The sequence below is a fragment of the Tinamus guttatus genome, unplaced genomic scaffold (genome assembly GCF_059628265.1).
Source record: "Tinamus guttatus ecotype Peru unplaced genomic scaffold, ASM5962826v1 Tinamus_guttatus_pri_ptg000383l, whole genome shotgun sequence".
NCBI classification, from domain to species: Eukaryota; Metazoa; Chordata; class Aves; order Tinamiformes; family Tinamidae; genus Tinamus; species Tinamus guttatus.
This window is the reverse complement of record NW_028288917.1, coordinates 6,378,801-6,400,942: the sequence shown is the minus strand read 5'-3', so window position 1 is coordinate 6,400,942 and position 22,142 is coordinate 6,378,801. Positions and strand designations below refer to the sequence as shown.

General features: G+C 41.0%; 1 protein-coding gene across 2 annotated transcripts; it reads right to left on the bottom strand.

Annotated features, from left to right (window-relative positions):
• Positions 1-4,783: 4,783 nt before the first annotated feature.
• On the bottom strand, positions 4,784-22,017 carry FBXO9 (F-box protein 9). 2 transcript variants are annotated; one of them, XM_088530617.1, is made up of 14 exons: positions 21,776-22,017; positions 18,671-18,748; positions 17,517-17,672; positions 16,056-16,113; positions 13,280-13,379; positions 11,803-11,933; positions 11,170-11,284; positions 10,390-10,508; positions 10,007-10,097; positions 8,944-9,039; positions 8,132-8,225; positions 7,179-7,333; positions 5,612-5,760; positions 4,784-5,182 (listed from the first exon to the last, which is right to left on the bottom strand). In XM_088530617.1, the coding sequence occupies exons 1-13, from the start codon at positions 21,776-21,778 to the stop codon at positions 5,652-5,654; spliced, it is 1,305 nt and encodes a 434-aa protein (XP_088386743.1). In that variant the 5' UTR covers positions 21,779-22,017; the 3' UTR covers positions 4,784-5,182; positions 5,612-5,651. The 2 variants fall into 2 exon arrangements, with proteins under 2 accessions (XP_088386743.1, XP_088386742.1); XM_088530616.1 differs by lacking the exon at positions 4,784-5,182 and having other exon boundaries at positions 5,184-5,760.
• Between the last annotated feature and the right edge of the window lie 125 nt (positions 22,018-22,142).

Sequence of the window (22,142 nt, the reverse complement as noted above, 5' to 3'; positions counted from 1 at the left end):
TGGCTGCATCTTTCCTTTGTTCACGAGCAATACGTTTCATTTTTGTTTGGGTCTCATTGGTTCTCCAGGGTTTTCCAGGTGTGATGGCAAGCAGAATAGCAGTTTAAGCATAAGATGTTACCCCAAATGTTGGGGTAAATGTAAATAATGTTACCCCAAAGCTCAGAGACCACCATCTGATCAACAGTGTGCCCCATAATGGCATGTTCGTCCCAGGGAACTACAGAAAATAGGGATGCTTGTGATCCTGTACATGAACTCGATCTCATAAAAAGCTCTCTAAATCAGAGTCCCTTGAAAAGAAGAAAAACAGGATTCACTGTTTTGCACATACCCAGACAAATACTCATCTTATCATTAGATTTCCTTTTTTTTTTCTTTTTTTTTCAGTTTTTCAGGTTCTACACACTTTTTAAATGTAAAATCTTTTTTAAAAGGACATTTAAAAGGGGCCCATGTTCCAAATGGAGCTGCTGGCGACAACAGTTGTCAGATGCTATAGAAGGTTAAAAAAAAAAAAAAACTCTCTCCCCACCCTCACATCTTTCTACTTTATTACCGCTGGGAAATGCAGCTGACTTTAATAACTTTACATTTATTTTTCCCAGACTTTATTTTCCAGATCACCATCTGTCTAGACACTGTCAATTACTAATATGTGTACCCAAGGTGAGTTAAAAGGTATTCAATATTTTCTTTTCCATGTGATTAAATTTCAGGGCAGTACTGAAGTGACCCCCTAGTACTCATGTTTGTCATTTAAGGCACTTGTCACATTATCCCAAACAGATTAAGGAGCTTTTCATCGATTTCTCCGGAGAACTAGGTAGAGGAGTTATGAAAAGCACTTGAGGGCTGCATGAGAGGAGGTATCTTTGCCTTAGTTCACTCCCATCAAAAAAAACTCCCAACTGGTCAAGTGGGAAGGGAGGGATTCAGCTGAGGGATTGATGAACTAACATTGCTCACTACAGAGAGGATCATAGAATCATAGAATAGAATCATAGAATCATAGAATGCTTAGGGTTGGAAGGGACCTCTAGAGATCATCTAGTCCAACCCCCCTGCATACGCAGGGACACCTAGAGCACGTGGCACAGGACTGCGTCCAAGTGGGTTTTGAAGATCTCCAGAGAAGGAGACTCCACAACCTCTCTGGGCAGCCTGTTCCAGTGCTCTGTCACCCTCACTGTTAAGGAATTTTTCCTTAAGTTCCTATGGAATTTTTGGTGTTTCAGTTTCTGGCCATTTCCTCTAGTCCTATCAGTGGTCAGCACTGAAAAGAGACCATCACCGTCCTCTGCACTCCCTCGCTTGAGGTACTTATAGACACTGATTAGATCCCCTCTCAGCCTTCTCTTCTCCAGGCTGAACAGGCCCAGCTCCCTCAGCCTCTCCTCATAGGGCAGATGTTCCAGGCCCCTGACCATCCTTGTAGCCCTGTGCTGGCCTCTCTCCAGCAGCTCCACATCCCTCTTGTACTGTGGAGCCCAGAACTGGACACAATACTCCAGATGTGGCCTCACCAGGGCTGAGTAGAGGGGCAGGATCACCTCCCTCGACCTGCTGGAGATGCTCTTCTTAATGCAGCCCAGGATTCCATTTGCCTTCTTGGCCACAAGAGCACACTGCTGCCTCATGGTCAACTTGTCATCCACCATGACACCCAGGTCTTTCTCCGCAGAGCTGCTCTCCAGAAGGTCGGTCCCCAGCCTGTACTGGTGTCTGGGGTTATTCCTCCCCAGGTGCAGGACCTTGCACTTGGCCTTGTTGAATTGCATGAGGTTTTTCACCGCCCAGTTGTCCAGTCTGTCCAGGTCCCTCTGGATGGCAGCACAGCCCTCTGGGGTATCGGCTACTCCTCCCAGTTTGGTATCATCAGCAAACTTGCTGAGGGAGAAAATGCAAGAGCCTTTGAGGAGCAATCAGATTGATGATACTCACCCTTGTATTAATCTGTGCGGGGAACCACTTGGCAGCACTGGAGGAGAGCAGCTGCATTTAGCTTAGAGACCATTCCTGCCAAGCAGCTCCTGGTGCAGCCGGGCCTTTCGGCACATGGGAATTGCAGAGCAGAGGTGGCCGTGAATCAAGGGAGGAAGAGGGACTCTGGGCATCAGGGAAAAGAGGAGAAAAAGGAACAATATTTTGCCTACTTTTTTTCCTTCAGATCAGTTACCACATACACAGATATCACAGCACAAAACGTATCCCTATGAACATGAATCCCTATGGCAGAGCTCAGAGGGTGGTGATGAGCGGTGCAGAGTCTAGTTGGAGGCCTGTAGCTAGCAGGGTCCCCCAGGGGTCAGTCCACGGTCCAGTCCTGTTCAATTTATTCATCAATGACCTGGAGCACAGTGTGCTCCCTCAGCAAGTTTGCTGATGATACCAAACTGGGAGGAGTAGCCGATACTCCAGAGGGCTGCGCTGCCATCCAGAGGGACCTGGACAGACTGGGCAACTGGGCGGTGAAAAACCTCATGCAATTCAACAAGGCCAAGTGCAAGGTCCTGCACCTGGGGAGGAATAACCCCAGGCACCAGTACAGGCTGGGGACCGACCTTCTGGAGAGCAGCTCTGCAGAGAGGGACCTGGGTGTCATGGTGGACAACAAGTTGACCATGAGGCAGCAGTGTGCCCTTGTGGCCAAGAAGGCCAATAGGATCCTGGGGTGTGTTAAGAAGAGCGTCTCCAGCAGGTCGAGGGAGGGGATCCTGCCCCTCTACGCAGCCCTGGTGAGGCCGCATCTGGAGTATTGTGTCCAATTCTGGGCCCCACAGTACAAGAGGGATGTGGAGCTGCTGGAGAGAGTCCAGCACAGGGCTACAAGGATGATCAGGGGCCTGGAACATCTGCCCTATGAGGAGAAGCTGAAGGAGCTGGGCCTGTTCAGCCTGGAGAAGAGAAGGCTGAGAGGAGACCTGATCAGTGTCTATAAGTACCTCAAGGGAGGCAGGGAGGAGGATGGTGCTGGCCTCTTTTCAGTGGTGGCCACCGACAGAACTAGAGGTAATGGCCACAAACTGAAGCACCAAAAGTTCCACAGGAACTTAAGGAAAAAAATTTTAACATTGAGGGTGACAGAGCACCGGAACAGACTGCCCAGAGTCTCCTTCTCTGAAGATTTTCAAAACCCGCTTGGACGCAGTCCTGTGCCACGTGCTCTAGGTGACCCTGCGTGTGCAGGGGGGTTGGACTAGATGACCTCTAGAGGTCCCTTCCAACCTTAAGGATTCTATGATTCTAACACACCTTAACTGGCCATCTTTGACTAACAAACATTGCATTACGACATACCGGAGCTAAAGCTTCGTAACAGTGTAGGAAGCAGCATTTTCACCAACACTTACCCGTTTTATAGGGCTTAGGGGGAAGATGTTCAGTCTTTCTTGGCAAAGCTGTTCTACCATAAAGAGGTTCATTAGATAGGGACAATATGAGGAAAAAAAAAAGAAAAAAAAACAGCATGTCCGCCTGGCCTAGTGCATAGGGCCAGCACAAAATTCTGGGATTGACAGCAATTCCCAGCTTTTCAAGAAGTTGTTAGGAAAAAAATAAAAGCATCAAATACCCATACTCAGCACCAAAGGAAACTTCAGGCAATGCCCTGCCACTGAGAGACAGTAGAGCCTCCCTGGCAGTGGCAGCTCCAAGCCCTGCGGATGGGGAAGCCACAGCCCAAAGCTGCTGGTCGTTACCAAGCCACAGAGCTGAAGGGACAGCACTGTTTTGAAGGAAAAGGGAAAACCAAACATGCGATTGCTTTGCCCCCGCTGTCCCTGAAAGAAAATTATTACTGATTAAACATAATTTCTTTTCTAGCAATTTTAGCAACCTTGTATCATTACACAGAGGTAATCAATTAAAATAAATGTAGTGGGGGATGTAAATTTAGCCTGGAGACAGGTAGGAGTTACAATGCATGTATAGTATTCATTCTTTAAAGGGAAGATCTGCTTATTCAGAGATCTTGGCTTTCTACATTAAAAATTAATCTAATTTGATAGAATTCACCAGTCTTAATTTTTCATCAGCTCTGCATCAGGCCCAGCTACTTCTCACAGAGCATCCTTAGAGTAAATTAATCTGTGTGCTACCAGCATCTTGAAAAGATGTCAAAATAGCTGCAGCTGCTAAAGCAGGAAGGCTGTCAAACCTGAAAGAGGCAGGAATACTGTCTTCAAATGCAGTAAGAGATTCCAGTCTTGGTGTAGCTCCTGTGCTCCTGTGTCCATGTGAGGACATAGAACAGGGAGGGTTGTAGGCAGAGTCTTTCTAGACTAGTTAGAATAAGGAAGAAGTTCCAGCCACACACATCCATATTCAGAATCTTGTTTAACTATATGAAAGTAATGATTTCTTGGCAAAATAAGAAAATGCAACGGATTGCATGTTCAAAATTATGATTTATTGATGTTTTCAGCTGTGTAGCTTCTTGCAAAGATACACTTTATAAATTATGGAACAAGTATAGTACTTTCAACAGTTCTTTCACACTTTAGTTCTCTAGTCCAGGTCAGTTTTTTAAAATGAGATGTTCAAAGGAAAAGATTACACAAAATGCCTTTAAAAACATTACACTAGCAAGCTCAGTTCTTTCAGAATCCAAGATACAGATATAGTAAGCAGCATTACAGTGTCTGCACTACACCCCCAAGCGATATATGCAGGAGAAGCAGCATACAGTGCCTGCAATAAACCTCAGGGTACACTTCATGGTTAGCAGGACACAGCACCCAAACATCTACAGCAGCCTCAACATTTATCTTAGTAAAACAAATGCCCAGAGGATTTACAGCATCTGTAGCGAGGTTAGATGAAGGGTTATATTACATTACAAACGTGTTCAAGCGAGCCCTGCTCTTCTTGTGCAATCGGTGCACAACTAGTGCACATCCCACATCCCCTATGACCACTGAGCCACCTCCCAAGCAGAGCCACGTGCTCTGCCAGTTCCACTAAGTGACACAGGAATAACTCCCTCCCCAATTCCCGCTGCCCTTCAGGCCCACCCCTGTGAGGTGCCAGGCTCTCCTGAACTTGTGTCAAGATCAAATCTCATTCATGACCAATTGGCATACTGTGTTGATGGTCATGCACCTTTGCAGTTACATTATACTTCACCTTTGCCTGTCCTTGATTGCTTTTTCTTAAGTTTGATGTTGACAAAATGCCAGGTCTTCAAGGCAAACAAAATAAATTAAAGAAAACATTCATTTGAAGTTCTCGTATGTAACACGGTTTAACAAATATAAGACAACTTTCTCCCCTTCACATTCTGAGCCTTCACCAGAGTGCATGTGCACACTGTCCCATGGACAACGAGATTTTCCTATAGCATCTCCCCTGGACAAACCATTAAGGTGCCCAGGCAAATGAAGACTCACATTTTAGGCAGACTGATTTATAAAATCTGTTTAAAAATAAAATAAAATAAAATCTTTGTTATCAAAGTCCAGTCACAAATAAAAGATTTTTAATACTCATAAGCTTCATCTCCAGCCATTCCTAATCCACCAGAACATATGGCCTTCCCTGCAAGGCCCCCCAATTTTAAAATGTTCCAAATATATACACATCTATAACTGAAGTGCTCGTTTGCTACAACCTTTTATTCATGCAAGAACTGTGAGAGGAAAAGGTGTTTCTCAGAGTGGCTTTTCTGAAAACGCAGTAAAACTCTTCACTCGTGCAAAGAACAAGGGCGTGTACATCTTGTCGATGTCAAACGTGGTGACTGCTGTTTCACCGGTCGATCTACGGAGAAGAGATAAAAAAGCAGTAAAAGTTATGTCAGATGTAAGTGGCTGTTTGAATGCTTCAATTAGGTGATCGCATTCTACAGTAAAATGCATACCCTAAAGTACTTTTGGAATGCTGAAATGAAAGAGGAATCTTTCATATCAGTTCACTCTGAAAGCACTTGAATGTTGCCTAGCTCCCTCTATACTGAATATGCTTGTACTTTAATAACAAAGAAGCCACTTTCTGCCTTCAATTCCTGTTAGCTCCAACGCGTGGAACAACACAGAATATTGCTCACGGCACCATATTAATAATATTAAGTTAAAAAATTCTCCTTTTGTTTGTTTTATCTAGACTCATAGACTTCAGCATCCAGGATGACAGCTGGAAGTTGTCTGTGCGTTCACAAGACTAACAGCCACCCCCAAACAATTCTGGACACCAATGACAAATAGTAAGTGTCCTACAGGCTGGGTTTTCTGCTCACCTTTATTCAGGTTTCTAAAGGACAGGCTGTACTGAGAGGTTAAGTAGAACCTGCCTAATGCAGAAACTTCATGCTGAGAAGAATCTTTGATATTGTCACAACTTCTTCATAAGTCTGGTATGAAAATATTTGTTTTTATAAAAGACAATCTTCTGCTTATGAAAGCTACCTACACTCTAAAGTGCCAGTGGACAAGATTCGCCCTTGCTTGAGCAGAGGGGTCAGACTAGATGATCTCTAGAGGTCCCTTCCAACCTCAACCATTCTGAGATTCTGTGATATACTTACAGCTCAATATTTGAGCTTTAATCCTATGTAGCAGATGTAGTAATGTAATGTAATCCAGTGTAGCAGATCTGGCTAGCCGGGCTGCCTAGAGTGGCAAGAGCAAGACTGGCCTAGAGTGCCAGGAACAAGAGCAAGGGCCACAGCTCTTCCTGGGGCCACCATGAGAAGAGCTGCTCGTGCTGTTTTGCAGTGGGCCACAGTTTGTAAGCACTCATTGTACACAGAATGGGTGCAGAGGACCATAGCAGTCTCTCTCTCCAGCATTTTTAGCTTGCGCTTTTACAGAGAAAGTGGAACAGACTGTATGAATGCCTGTTTTCCACGTCTCTGTACTAGCACCACAGTTAAGTCATTCAGCCCTGATCCAGTCCTGAAATTATTTATGCAGTGCTCATAAATCTCTTAGATACTTACATGTTGTAGTTCCAGTAATGACAATTTCCACACCCTCAGAAAAACCACTGAACTCTTGGGATAAAAAAATGATTATATACCAGTATATCAAATCAGAATTACTAATTTTTCCAAGGTAGTTCTTAAAGTCTCAGAAGTTTTGCACATTTACATTTTTCTCAATTTAAAAGTGAACAAATTAACACCATCCATGTTCCTACAATCAAATATCCTTCTTGGAGCTTATTTTCTATTTACTTACTTGTAAGTTATGTGACAAGAATGATGTATCCAAACAAGTTTGTTGAATCTCTGGCGCCCACTGGAGCACAGCTGCAGTCCTACATGAAAACTGTGATCTGTTTCTTGTACAGGAACACGGCGAAAATACCTGTATTTGTGGTAGTCAATTGGTTTCTGTGGAAAGAAAGTAGAATTTTTGTGACCTATAAAGAACATGTCATACAATTAATTATTCTGAGGCTGTTAAGACAAATGTTTAAACTGTCATACAGGAGAACCTTTAAAGGTTAAGTATGGGTATTGCTTGAAAACATCTTACTCTAGATTTTAATTGAACGAGGAGTTTTCACAGAAAGTAAGATGTGGGCAGAGGACACCGGCACCTACACTTGTAACTATTTTCTCTTGATAGACACCTGGTTAGTCAGAACATTTCTTGAGGAAAATAAGCTAACAGAGTTATTTATGGTTCATGAAAACTGCTCAAGTTTTATTTAACACTGTGTAGCATAACTGCACACACACAAAAGGTGATCTCAGATAAAGACCTCTTCGCCAGTTCTATCTTATTTTTGTTAATTCTAGTGTTCCCAGTATCATCATGGGATACATAATGCCCTTTCATATTTAGAGGACTAAGAAATTAAAACAAATGATCTAATGCCTATCGGTATGTGCAAGGATCTTGCCTAAGGGAGAGAACTGTTGCTCTGATGCAAACCAAATATTTTTCTGTCTTTCTACAGACTATTACAGGTTGGGGAAAAAAAAGTAAGATAAACTGTCATCCTTATTTATGTATTTATTTTTGAATTGGTTTGTGAATATTATATTTTAAACATGAAATTTATTTTTAATCCTCTGATGTAATGCAAATCTCCAAGTGCCTTAAAATACACATTCTGAGAAAAGTCTTAATTAAAAAGCCCTTTCTCCTTAAACAATTTTCCTCTGTTCTCTTCTGGGACCTACCTCTTCCTTTTTCTTCATTATTACAGCAAATACTTTGGTTTGATTGTCCATTTCCTGCGAAAGACGGTAATGGCCAAGTAAGATTGCATCAGTTCTGGAAGGTTAAGGGGACAGTGTCAAGGACATAAAAAAGTATTCTCCGTCTCGAGGAGTCAGATACTTACATTCCAAATAAGAAGAATAAAAGGAAAACTACATATCTTACCCAAGAAAACTATTTTTTATTTGCATTTGGTAGAGTACCCTGCTGACTGATGGTAAGAAGTGATGAAGACTTTTTGAAAGGTTATTTCTATAATTGTCCCAAATAGTACAGTAAAGATGAATTAGTTGGTTCTCTTCAGATTACTGCTAAATATTTTCAGACTATTAGTGAACAGCTCAAACCCATTCGGAGTCGCAAACAATCTTCTACAAGATTTTTAACAAGCTGTGCAAACCTCCAAGAGAAACTGAGCAATAGTTTAGTTAGGTCCCCCTAAAGGTCCCACTTTCCTTCACATGGACAAGGAAGTGTAAAGAGGACTCAACACTGAAATCACAGATTCCAAAGCATTCAAAACCACAAGAGCCAACACTACTGTATTCTTCCATCTACCTCCTTCAGAAGTCTTCCTAGACACTATCCTAGCACAGAACCTGTAAAAGAAATCTCATTACATATGAAGATCTTAAATAAAAACAATGTGTTTTTTTTTCTTTTCTTTTTTTTCGCTAAAGCCAGATAAAGAAGCTTTGTCAAACTATAAATAAAAAATCCTAAGTAAAAGCAAGGAAAAATAAACTGTATAACCAAATATTATTTCAATAACCTTGTATTTTTAGTCCTTAAGCGAGGAACAATAGACTGAGGATCTTCAGGAGTTGTTAGCATCATAACTTGACCATCTGGAAAGAATCTCAAATACCTGCAGAAATATAATTACACAATATATATGTAGAAAAAAATGTCTTTTTTTGGAATCATTGCAGGTAAAGTTCAGATTCTGAAAATGGACTTCTTCACACATAGTAAAGCTCAGTAAGGGATCAGAAATCAAAGAAGTTTTAAGGATTAAAGATCATCAGGCTTATGCAATAGGGCTGAAATTCAGGAGATTTGTCAACTTTAATCAAAGCAAGAATCCTACTCAGGAATCAAAACTGACCTCAAATAAGTTTGTCCATTCCCAGGATCAACTGGGACAAATGTAATAAAAACCTAATTGCAATATTAATACAGAATGGACAATGCTTTATGGACTTCATTCGGGTTCTAGATTTTGATCATTTTTATAATACTCAGATACTGTCTTAATGCTTGAAAGACTATATGTATAGCCATAAGAGTCAATGACTTCTACTAACAGTTTCCAGCACAGAAGGGACATCAGAATAAACAATGTACTTTGTGAACAGCAGGATGAAGAATAGCAAGAGAAACAGACTGCAGTCTACAAATGGCAAAGTCTTTAGAGCAATTCCAAAGATCTCAACCACTAGACTGCTTATGGATGGATACAAACAAGTTTAAAGACAATCTTTGTGGAATCACTTTTTTACCTCTTTGCTGAAAACAATTATTACATCAGAATGTAAATTACTTGGGGAAGGAGAAGAAATCTGGGAATGAGTGTTACTGCTGTTACTATTTAAACTTCATCCACATGGAAAAGTATAACTGAGGAGGAAATGTGTTTCTGAACCCAGCTCTAGCAACTCTACCACATTCTAAGACCATCTCTCAGCAATACATAGAAAAGCGTCACACACAGTAATGTCCCCACTGAATTTTAGAGAATAGTTAATAGTTAATAGTGATATCAAGGGCTGGATTTCAATGTACAGTACTTAGAGAGAGAAACATTTCACTCACTCATTGTACTACAGTTCTACCTGTAATATTCCACTTGGTGCCATGCCCTATAGAAACCATCAAGAGATTGTTCTCCTTGACGTATATATGTTGTCTTACTGATGTATACACCTAAAAAAAAGGAAAAAATAAATATATAAAGAAAAATGAAGTAGGCAAAATGTATGAGGTGTAAAAAAAAAAATCCCAAACTTCTCAGTTTACTTTAGTTACTAAAACACAAGAAAGTTTTTATTTTGGCCCCATGTACTCTCCTCCAGCCTTTACAGATACCCTAGAGCTTCAAAAGCCCAAATAAATTCAGATTAGGTCTAACAACAGCATAAATACAAAATCTGACTATTTTTTTTTTCTGTAATACTTACATGCAATAAGAATAATCTGTTTCCAAGAGACTCCTTACCATCAAATCGAACACGAGGCCTCTCCAAAAACATTTCCCTCCAAGAGGTGTATGGAACAAGTTTATTGCAGCTCCTGCCCCATATTTTCAAACAAACTTGATGCCAGATTTCAGGATCTCTATAATGAAAATAAGAAAAACAAAACAAAACAGGCTTGCTTAGTATTTGTGTCAAAGTAACCCACTGCAACATTTGTGTTGGATGCAACTGGAAGTTTTCTTAAACAAGAATAACTCATAATTTAAATCACTAAGTGATCTACTTAATCCTTGAGAATCTGAAAGCTATTTCCTCCTGCCAGTGAAACGCAAGGCACAACAATATCTCAGCTAAGTGCAATAAGTTAACATTGTGACAACTTGGCTCTATTCTACTTGACTGTATGATCGTGACAACACAGCAGACGTACTATTCTTGGAGACCCTGCAACTCTGATTTTCAAACAAGATCTAGAAGATTTTTTTTTTTTAACAGAGATTAGGTCCTCTACGTAATACACCAATTACTATCACATTTAAGAGTTAGCCAGTGCTGTGAGACATATAACATGGGGCGAGGAAGCAGGATGTAATTCTACATGTAGCCCAAAATAAATAAATAAATAAAATTCCCAGTACAGGTAATTTCGCACCATCACCCTCAGTATGTTATTTACTACAATACATGGATTACATGTTATTACATGGAATACATGTTATTTACTACAATTACATGGATTCAGCTGAAAAACAGTTCTTTCTTTCTTTCCTTAGAGCAAAAAAAGTTCATTCTAGGTATACCTTGCACAAATGTAAAATCCTCGACAAACAAGAGATAACTGCTCTAATGATCTTAAGTCCAAGTCACTGGAAACCACCCATCGGAAAATGTACATTAGGACTTCCAGAGGCAACACTGCAAACAGAAAAGAACTCCATGTTAGACACTAACATGTAGATCAGTAACTTACCCATATTTCCACAGGAAATCCTACTTTTGTACATCTCAGATACCAGGGAACATAATAAAGAAGATTATTTTTCATTAAAAAATACTATATATTACAAAAAGCTACGTAAGGAAGAACAAAAAAATCAAGAGTTCAAAGTGCATTATGGTAAGACATTGTAAAAGCACAGCTCCCACTCCGAAGGGCACAGAGTTTGTAAGATTTAGGAATATAGGAAAAATCTTTTTTTTTTTTTCATACTTTCTGTATGAAACAGACAATCTGTTTAGCTGCCTGGTGATCTTTTGTTCGTTACATCTAACTTTGAAGAGTCAGATGTATGCCATACTAGGAAGACATATTGAGTATGGGCTTTAGAATGGATAGCATGAAATTAAGCTTCCAAATTCCAAATAGCTTTGGAATTAAGGAGATGATTGTTTTAGCATCTCAAAAAAATTCCTCTTCCAATCGTAATTCCTACCTGAGATATGGGTCTGGCTGACATCAAGCTCGGGCTGACAAAGTTTGACTGAGGAGTCCTGAAGCGTTAACTGCTGCTGGAAATCTGTCAAAAGATCAGCCATCTTGCCGTCCTCTTCACTATCCTCAACACTATACAAAGCAAAACACTGTATCAACACCTCATGCTGGAAAAAGCATACCCATATATGCTCTTATATAGGCTTTGATCTGCTCTCTTCATTTGATATAGTTTCCTGGTTTCTTTTGAAATCAGTCGCACTTTATCATGTAATAAAAACATCATAAAACAACTCGATTAATTCTATGTGGTTCATTTTGCTGCAATACATCTGGCAATATGTATTTCCCCATTTAATTTCAATCTAAGCAGTTTCTTTCTGGATTTAGCAGTTCACTGTATTTAATGACAAAATATTTTTGTAATTCCTGCCACAGCTCAGGATATTGAAAACAACTGTAAAACATCAGATTAAAAAATTTTAGGGTAGGAACTAGATGGTAAAACAAAAGCCACCTACTACTGCTCAGAAATTAATGTTAAAAATCTCAAGAATTTTACAAGACTGTACTGTGCAATCCAGCATCCCTAGAGCACAAAATGTACAATAAAAGTACAGTAAAAAATGTCATGTCAGCCATGCATTTAAATACTAAAATAACAGATGTAAATGGAGCACTTAGTTCATGCCTTCTGTATTAAACCACTGCTGCAATGAAGCTGCACTGCCCTGGGGCAAGAAGACTGAGTTAGGAATTGCATGTGAGCGATCCTCTGCTTTTTTATTTTCAGTTTTTAAAATCTAATTTATTGTACCTATTAGCAGCTATGGATGCTATCAGTGAGTAGCAGATTTGCAAGCTGTGTTTCATGAGCTTGTCTTAAAAAACACTGAGCTCTATTAGCAGCTTTCGCCTGTACATGAATCCTGTCCTCAAACCACAAGTCAGATCAACAACAAGCTGCCATGTTACTGGTGTGGTGAAGCTACAGGTATTCCAGCACTTGTAATGATGAAGCTCTGGACTACTCAGATTATAACATTTAATCTTCTAAGTTTATTGTTCTCCTTATTGTGAACGTTCCCATTTGGCCGTGTCAGTCAGCAGAACTGCAGTATATTGCCTTGTTTTAGCGCTATGCTTATTTCAGGCTACAAAACTTTCAGTAATTGATCTTTTTAGTTAATAAATACAATTATGTAGATGTTCCTGTAATTTATAATTCAAAAAACTGAAAAACAGAAGGCAAAAGTAATAATGTGGCTGATGCATTTTGTTACATATATTATTTTTTTCTACTTAAATTTAACTTGCCCCAAACTAGTCTTTTATCTTTTTTAAACTACAGCACTTTTTAAAACTACAGTTATAAGTCAGTGATATTGTGTATCACAATATAGCACTGCTGCATTAGGAACAAAAAATCATGTTTCAGTACTTCTGTGCTCTCGATTAGTAAATCTTTTCTTACTTACCACCTCTTTCCAACTCCTTCACCATCTGGGGAACGTGTATAGGTGATCTTAAATTCTATGTCAGGAACAAGTTGCATGGCTAGACGATAGAACTTGATGGCTGAAAAAAAGGTTTAATGCTTAAACATGTCTAATGTCTACAGTAGCTCATCAAAGCAAAGCTTCTTCCAGAGGGATGGGCAGCTATAGCATTCTGGCTTGCTAAAAGCACCAAAAATGTGGAAAATACCTTTGCCTAGCAATTCTTGTTAACAATCTTTACCGATTAGAATAAAGGTTTAAATTCAGTACAGAAGACGGGCAAATTGAATACACTTTCAAAATTAAAACCTGCCTCAGATAGGTGTCAGCTTCTACAGATCTAACTTTATCACTACATATTCAATTACAGAGTACAAAGGTTTATAGTAAAATATTAGAAAGTTCTGGTTTTGTTTGCTGCTTAATACTTAAATAATTGAAAAAAAGAGTATTTTAGGCACTATGGTCATAAATAACTACAAGGAATGTGAAAAATAGTTTGAATGTAGGTAGAAAATACAGGTATATCTTAATTCTGCATTACTCAATACAGACGATCACTCAAACATACATCACATTGTAAAACTGCAAAAGAGCAGATGAACTATTGCTCTTCTTTTAAACCTCAATGTAGGGTACGGCGCTCGGAAGATCTCGCGATGTACGGGAAGAATAGGGAACTAAGGCATATGCCATATTAGGTAAAGAGCAACGCTTATTGGCTATATAGGCATGCTTCCGCCTTTGCTACCTTTATAAGATCCAGCCTGCGTATATTAAACGCCATTTGCAGCATCCTCATATTGGTGTCTGTGCTCTCTGGCCTGGGCACGGGTTGGACGTGCCTGGCCGCCTCGGCGGACGGAGTCAATTGCCAATGTCAGGCAACACCTCAACAACAGACACAGTGAGTAAATTGAGCTGTGACAAAACCACAGAAGCTACAGGAAGCACAGGAGTCAGCCACTCCAACATGGGAGTATGGGAGGAGAAGGGTGTTTTCAGCAAGCTGCACAGCAAACAACTGTGAGGATAAACTAACAGGGTTTCTCCTTCCAAGAGTCAGGGAAAGTAATTCTACCTTTAATACTCCAAAGATGCTATCAACAAAGTAATGAAAATAGAAAACAAAACAAACAAAATCAGGAAAAACATCTTCTGGGAAGGAACTGTTAATTCTTTGGCTGGTGAGAATGAGGAAGACCAGCAACCCCAGCTGAGCAGCATGCCCAACTTCAGCAGTTAATCCAGCAGCTGGGCCTGTACTGTACTCAGCGTGAACAAGCTGCTTCACGTAACTGTCTTGCAAACTTTGAATATCAACAGACTGCAGGAGGCTGAAAGGTCACTTGGGTGCTGGTGAACTGGCCTGGGTCAGCAGCTAAAAGCTTGGTTTAAAGCAGATTGCTCAAGACCTACTCAGCAAGTGCCTGCTGTAGGACGTTGTCTCTCATAGGGGTATATGAATAGCAGCAGTTTATTTTTGTTTCCTTAACCCTCAAATCACAATCAGCTCAGAAAGAATGTATTCACCATGCAGCCCAAGCACCGGGAGGTTTGTGCGACTGCAAACCTCTCACAGGTGCTACTACTTCTCCGCTGCTGCACGTAGTGCTCAAGGACTACACTCAGGCATATAAAGATTCTGGGTTTGTTTCATATGCACAGCACTGAAATAGTCTGCTTTCCAGTCTGCTTTCCCTAGCCTTTTCGTAAAAATGTCCCCATATGCTGTTGGTATGAACAAACCCTTACAACGCACCACAGAATTTCCTAAATGCTGCCCTCTTATTTAGTTCTAAGGCCTTTTTTTAGAACAAAAACAAAAGTCTAGGCATTTAACTGTGCATCTAATGCACAAAATACTTTTGCCTGAAGTAATTTTGCCATGTAAAAACATATAATGAATTAAAAATGGAAGAATTAACCAGCATTATTACCTACAAGGGACTCACAACTTTCTCAGATGATTTGTGATCTGGAACAACACTGAGAGTTCCCTCCAAAAGGGGAAAAAGTTCCCATGGTGGAGTGGAAATATTCTGTCCATGAGGTGTCTGAGTTCATTATTACTCAGTGTAATAACTGGTTCCCTATTTATTACTTAATTTCTCCACTACCAACCTCCTGAACTTTGAGTTCAGGTGAGTATCTTACTCTACTTATTCTGAAAGTAAAGTGGAGAAGGAAAACATTGCATATCTATTTTTGTTGGTGGATACAAAGTGACAAGCAAGCTCAGCATCTTAAATTATTTTTGGCAAACCTGAGAAAGCGAGACTACCCAATGTAAACTTTCGTTTTATCTTAAGATATCTTCACATATAATCTAATAATCTTAAACTATCTTCACATATATCAAAAAACAGTTGTTGGCTTAAGTGGCTCTATTCAAAGTCAATCAAAAATAGATTTTAGTTGAGGAGGAGCAATCTGGTGCTTCAGTAAATTGAACCTAGTGTGAATGCTTCTGGATTTCAAAATGCCCTCTCTATTTTTTGTCTGGAAACTAGAAATACTTTCCTTGAATTAAGTTAGAACTGTGATCTGATAGTTACTTCTATATCAGGTTTGTTTTCTTATTTATACAGTCTAAGTCTCAGATTACTACTAGCCTTCAGTTTAAGTTCACAGGTTCATGCTGCAGTATCTTCCCCAGCACAGCAAGGGGAACTATTTATAACAGCTCGTACATAAATCAGAGAGTGTTAAGAGTGTCTGTAATAAGGGTGCTCATTGCAGATTTCCAAATTACCTTCATAAAGGGCCCCATTTTGTTCTTGCTCCACTGCCTTCAGGAACAGTTCTTTTGCCTGCACAGAAAAAATACAGAGAAAATTTCTTACAATTCTTATAAATACCTGTGCAAAATCAGTTAACTTGAAAAGGTAAAATTACTATGACAAAGTGTGATGACAAATTCACCTGCTACAAGCTGTAACTGAATTTTTTAATCAAGCAGTACATGCTCTTTTCAGCAATTTTAAGAATTTCCACAAAACGGAACCAAGGAATTATGCAGGAGCTGTAAAGAATTACCAAAAATCTCATACTGGATCACAGTACTCCCACTAAGAAACCCTTTTTCAGCATTATATAAACTAAATCCCTTCAGGGGTCTGACCCCTTTAAAATACAACAGTAGTTGGTCTTGCAGGTATAACAATGCTTTGTAAAGCCGTGCAAAAACACAGAATAGAACAGAACCCCAGAAAGAACTGGGGAAATGAAAGGAGCAAAAAGACAAAAAAAAACAAACAAACAAACAAAAAAAAAAACAAAGGGAGGGGGGGCAAATAAAGAAGGTCTATTCTAAGCGTTCTCTTTGAAAATTTTAAATTTTACAAAATAAATTGATCGCCAAACTAGTACTGAACAATCTCAGGAGGAGGATATTGTACCTCCTTCACCTGAGAAGGATGCATGTCACAGCACACACAGGTACCAAGCCAAAGCAGCATTTCAGCAGCACTTCAGCATTCATGCTATCTTCAGCCTGGTTTGCTGAAGAAAAGGGAACTATACTATACAAAACTTGGTAAAATTAGTCTCCATCCTCTCCCTTCCCACACTGATGTGAGAAAACCCAAAAGGAGGAGGTAGTGACATCTTTCAAACTGACATTTCACATTATTTTCTACTACCTAACTAGAAGGGGCAGGTCATTAACCCATCCACCCTCAGGTACAGTTGTGTCTAACAGACACAAAAGTATGTGGATATCTCATCAGCCAGCCCAATTTGAGCTAATAATGTGCAACACTCACTCATGAAGGGCAATGCCACCTCACTAAGGGCAGCAAAGGCCCTTAGTTCAGCAAACTCAGCTCACATGGTACTGATCTAATCACTGCCAGCCTATACACCAAGCCATCTTGAGGGAGGAAACCTCAGCTCCTGCAGGCCACTGATTTTCAGCCTATTCAAGAGGCTCCTTCTCCCTCTGCTTGAATTTCTTCTAACAAGCTGAAACTGGTGATTTACACAAATGGGCCAGAAAGGCCCTCTCAGAAATGCTGCTCACAACTTACCTTTCAGAAAGCATACTGGGAGCATGAGGCAAAACCAAGTACAGAAACTTATAAGGAAGACATTAATGTGGGGACAATGGCTCAACTTCCATCCAGTTTCTATGGATTTAATAAAGTGTTAACTTTTGGCATAGCTTGCAATACTACAAGGAAAAAAACAAAATCTATGAACTACTTTTTCATACCTTTTCCTCTTTTGCTAGCTCCTGTTTCCCTTTGGTATCTACAGACTTTACTCCAGGTCCTCTTGATGATTTGCATGGCAGAGTTTCCAACCCACTAGAACTCACACCTGGGGCAAGCTCAAACATCCACTGAGCTCTGAACATCTGGAGCTCTGCCTAAAAAATCCAATTAACTCTGAATTAGAGTCACATTCAGACAGTACATTTTCTTAGTAGGGATTATAAAGAACAAAAATAGGGTTTCAGAGAGTTTCAAATTATGTGTTAGGCTTCCAAGTCTTAGGTGGCTACAGTGAGTATAGACTCAGACAATCAGCAACTGTTTTATAGTAAATTAAAAAAAAAAAAAAAGCGTAAGTATTTGTCCAAAGCTAACGAATAAGGTAAATACCTTTATTTGGGCCACCTTTATCTGGTTCCAAGAGAAGATTGTTTGTACCACGGTATCATCTAAGACTCCCTAGAAAATCACTCCTTCTGAAAAGGGCTTTTGTACTTCTTGTTTACCTAGAAGTATCTTAAGCAAGAAGTCACCTAGTTACTGGAATTAATATTTAGAAAAGCTACCTCTTTGTATGCTTACATACAAAGCTTTATATAAGCTTTATAACCAACGATGTATTTTATATTATACAGTATACAAATTAAGCCTCTAACATTCATTTCTCTTTTAAAAATACTCTGCTCTGTGAAACAAGATAACCCATAACTTTTCCTGGGCATTTCTGAGCATCTTTGAAGCTACATTTTGAATGTCTCTTTCAATCAAGACTTCTGAAGAGTAGCTAAATAGAAGACTAGTATCATAAGAAAACTTGCTTTTGTATTAGGCTGCTTTTATCAGCTTTCTGTACCAGAAGAAAGTGACAATTTAAACTTGAGTTTAATTCAAACAGGAACTGCTGTCTGACTTCTACGGTTCTTCAGAGAAATTCCAAATCTGCCACACACTTGCTTTTTATCTGTACACACAACAGAACATTGAATTTGATGCCTGGAAAGCAATGTAAAATGCATCCTTTTCACTTATGGAGAAGCAGACAAATTAGGTATTTGTAAACTCGACACAGATATGGTAAATAAATGAGCCTGAGCAGCAGAGCATAAATCACAAGAGCACTGTGTTTACAATAGAACACTAGCATGAGATGCACCTGCAGATTGGCTTCACCAGGCCCTTCATTGTCATCGGTCCTCACCAGATCGGAGTGACAATCTTCTTCAGCTTCTGCCTAGAAGGGAGCAGTCCACACGGTTACGGAGTCTCCACGTGCCCCAGCAGCACCTCCACAAAACCCAAGGCTCACGGACACTCACTATAAAAGTTTAAGCTCCCCCTTTTCCCATACTACTCATCTCCTCCACTGATCAATCTTAATTGAAGATAAAATGGAAATTGAAAGAACAGCTATTACTTGCTCTATCCTATTAACTCAGGAAAGCTATTCCTACTCAATAGCTACTTTATGAAAAATATGGCCAAATATGGGCAAACTTAAAAATCTACATGTGAAACTATAATGAAGAGATCTTATTGTAAATAAATAAGTAAATACACTATCACAACTGCTTAACAGCTGTTTCTCCTCACAATACTGCTGGGAGACAAGTTGAACAACAATACCTTAAACTCTTAAACTAAATGTAGCAGGGCCCTGCATGGAAATTAAGACAGATGGTTTAAGAATAGAATTGTAAAAATAGCAATAACAAAAGAATAAAAAAACAAGCCCCTTTATTCTGCTTCAGAGGGAGATTTCTCGTTCTTAAGAACACAAGAGTCGTACGAAATATATATGAAAATAGAGGAAGATTAATTCAGGGTATTAGTGACAAGTGACAATGAGAACAGTGGCAAGAAGCCAGAGGGGGAAAACAAAACAAAACAGCAAAAACTCAGCAAAGACTAAGACACTCGTTCTGAAGTTCTTCTTGTAGCCAAGGCATCCCCCTTTTTTTTTATTTATTTATTTATTTTTTTTACTATTCCACATTAAATTCACATTTATAATCTCACTGCTCAATATGTTTGAACAGAATTAAGACAGCTGCCAGGAGAACTGCCAGGGTGTGTTTGCCACTGCCTCATATTCACAGGGCACCTGGTGGCTTCCAGCCACACCGCGCGCCCTCACCAGGGAGGGCCTTCCCAGCTCCTTGCAATAACACTCTAGTCTCCTGCAAAACTGAAGTGCAGATACCAAAACATCCTTGCACTTGTACTCAGAAGAGTTAGAGCATATTATACCATTTGGAAGTGCAAGATCAAGACAAAGAATCAGAACTGTGTGAGTTACAGGAGCCCGATAACCAAAGCATTTTAGGCCCCAGTGACTGCATCGAGACGGGACAGGCAGAGGGACAAGCTAGCTCTGAACCAGGCCTCTCTGCTGAGCCAAGTGCAGACATGAAAGGTTTCTGCTTCACAGCTGGTTCATGTCCAGCCAGCTCTCAGTCTGCACAGAAGAGAAAAAAAAATAGTACTGCAAAATCTGCAAAATGCAGAGGCTAGTAAAGTCATTTCTGGAGCAAATCAACACACTATCTTCCTAGACATAAGGGCACTCCCATTAAAACCCTTAATCCATTAAATTTGTGAATAAATTTAAGAGTAGATTTTAAATTATTTAGAAGCTTATGAAGCTGCCTGAGCCCTAGTGTTTAAAACCTTACTGTTTCAGCAACCTTTTCTAGAACCTCAGTTTCCTCCCCTCATTTCTGAGTCTTCGCTCCTGAGTCACAAATCATAGAATCATAGAATCCTTAAGGTTGGAAGGGACCTCTAGAAGTCATCTAGTCCAACCCTCCTGCACATGCAGGGGGACCCAGAACACATGGCACAGGGCTGCATCCAAGCAGGCCTTGAAGATCTTCAGAGAAGGAGACTCCACAGCCTCTCTGGGCAGCCTGTTCCAGTGCTCTGGTCCTGGCATGGCCCAACCACTTCCAAAATGTCATTCACTCCTATCAGAAGCTTTTCTTCTGGCCCCAGTGGCGACATAAGCAATCCCTCTAGATTTACCAGGCCAGCAGCTCCTTCACATCACTGCTGCACAAGTAACTGGACTGGAAAAATGATCTCTATTAACAACCCGTTTGGACAACCGAGTAATCCCAGGAATAGTGCTGAAGTACTAGTCATCAGACAGCTCGAGAGACTCCATCCACATGGGCTGCAATTTATAAAAATGGATTTCCTCCACACATTTTGGGGGGAAAAAAATAGTTACAGTATCTGAAGGTTACAGAATTCTGTACTGAAACCAGCAAAACCTGTTAATCTTTATGCTCTTGGCTGTCCTCCAAGTCAGCTATGACTTGTATCAGCATATACTGATCAGTGCAAATAGTAACTCTGTGAAAAGAGGTAAGACACCAGGCTGCAGGACTGCAAAATGGAAACATCAAACATTTAAGTTGGACTCTAACCTATAAAAAGAAATGAGCTGGGCCGTTTTGATTCTGATTTTTTTGCAGAGCTTTGCAGATCATTTGCCAAATGCATGCCTAATTTGCTTTCACAGACCAGTGCTAGCTGTTTAGCAGCAGGCAAGCACGCTGCTTGCTTCCCTCGGTTTCCTGACTAGGGTCAACAACAGCTCTGAAGTGACTGTCACCCGCTCAACAGGCCTCATGTGAGCTGCACTGGGCAAGGATGAGCAAAGACAGTGCTGCAGAACAGTGATGCTAATGTTCTTCTCGGATTTGTAAGAAAAGAGGAAAAAACTGCACTTTCTGTCAGAGTGGCAGAGGCAATACCCTGCTCAACGAAAGTTTTAATCATGGGTTAAGGAGCTGTGAGAGCTCCTGAATGATATAAGAGGCTTAACTTTGAACGTTCCATTTCTCATCACGGATCCTTACGTTTCCCTCGGAAATACAGGCAGAAGCAGAACTGCACTGAACCAAACCTGACTGTCCCGCTTTGCAGCGTTTCCTGTTTAACCTGCGTGCCAGGCCCACAGAGCCCCTGAAATCCTCAAAATACCAAGGCTGTGGGGGAAAGAGAAAGGCTGGACACGCACTTCTATAACGACACAGCAATCTAGCTGCTCTGAGGGCAGCTACGTAACTCCCACCAAGACAAAAAAAAAAAAAAAAAAAAAAAAAATCTCAACATTCATCATCCAAAAACGTCCCTGGGGCTGGGGGGAGCGTCTCCCTGCGGCCCAGCCTGGCAGCCGGTGCCGCGCGGGCCTCCCCGCGCCGGGCGCCACCCGCGTCCTCCCGCGGCCGCCGGCCCGGCCGGCCGTGCTCACCATGCTGGCCGCGCTCGGGCGGCGCTGCTGCCGTCGCGGGGGCCCCTGCCCCCCGCCCGCTCCGTGCCTCGTCCCCGCGGGGGGAATTAGCAGAGTTCTCGGTCGGAGAAGCGCACCACGCAGCGCGAGAAACTGCGGGCCCGGCGTACGGCAGCCATCTTGGCGGCGGTGAGTGCGGGGCGGCGGAGCGGCAGCCGCGGCGAGACGCGGCCAGACCAGCCCGGCGAGGGCAGAGCGCCGCCTCACGCGCGGGCCGCTGCGAGGCGCCGGCCGGGCGGACTACGCCTCCCGGCACGCACCGCGACGCTCCCCCGGCCCAATGAGAGACGGTGGTGGAGCAGTGGCTGCTGGGAAGTATAGTCCCGCC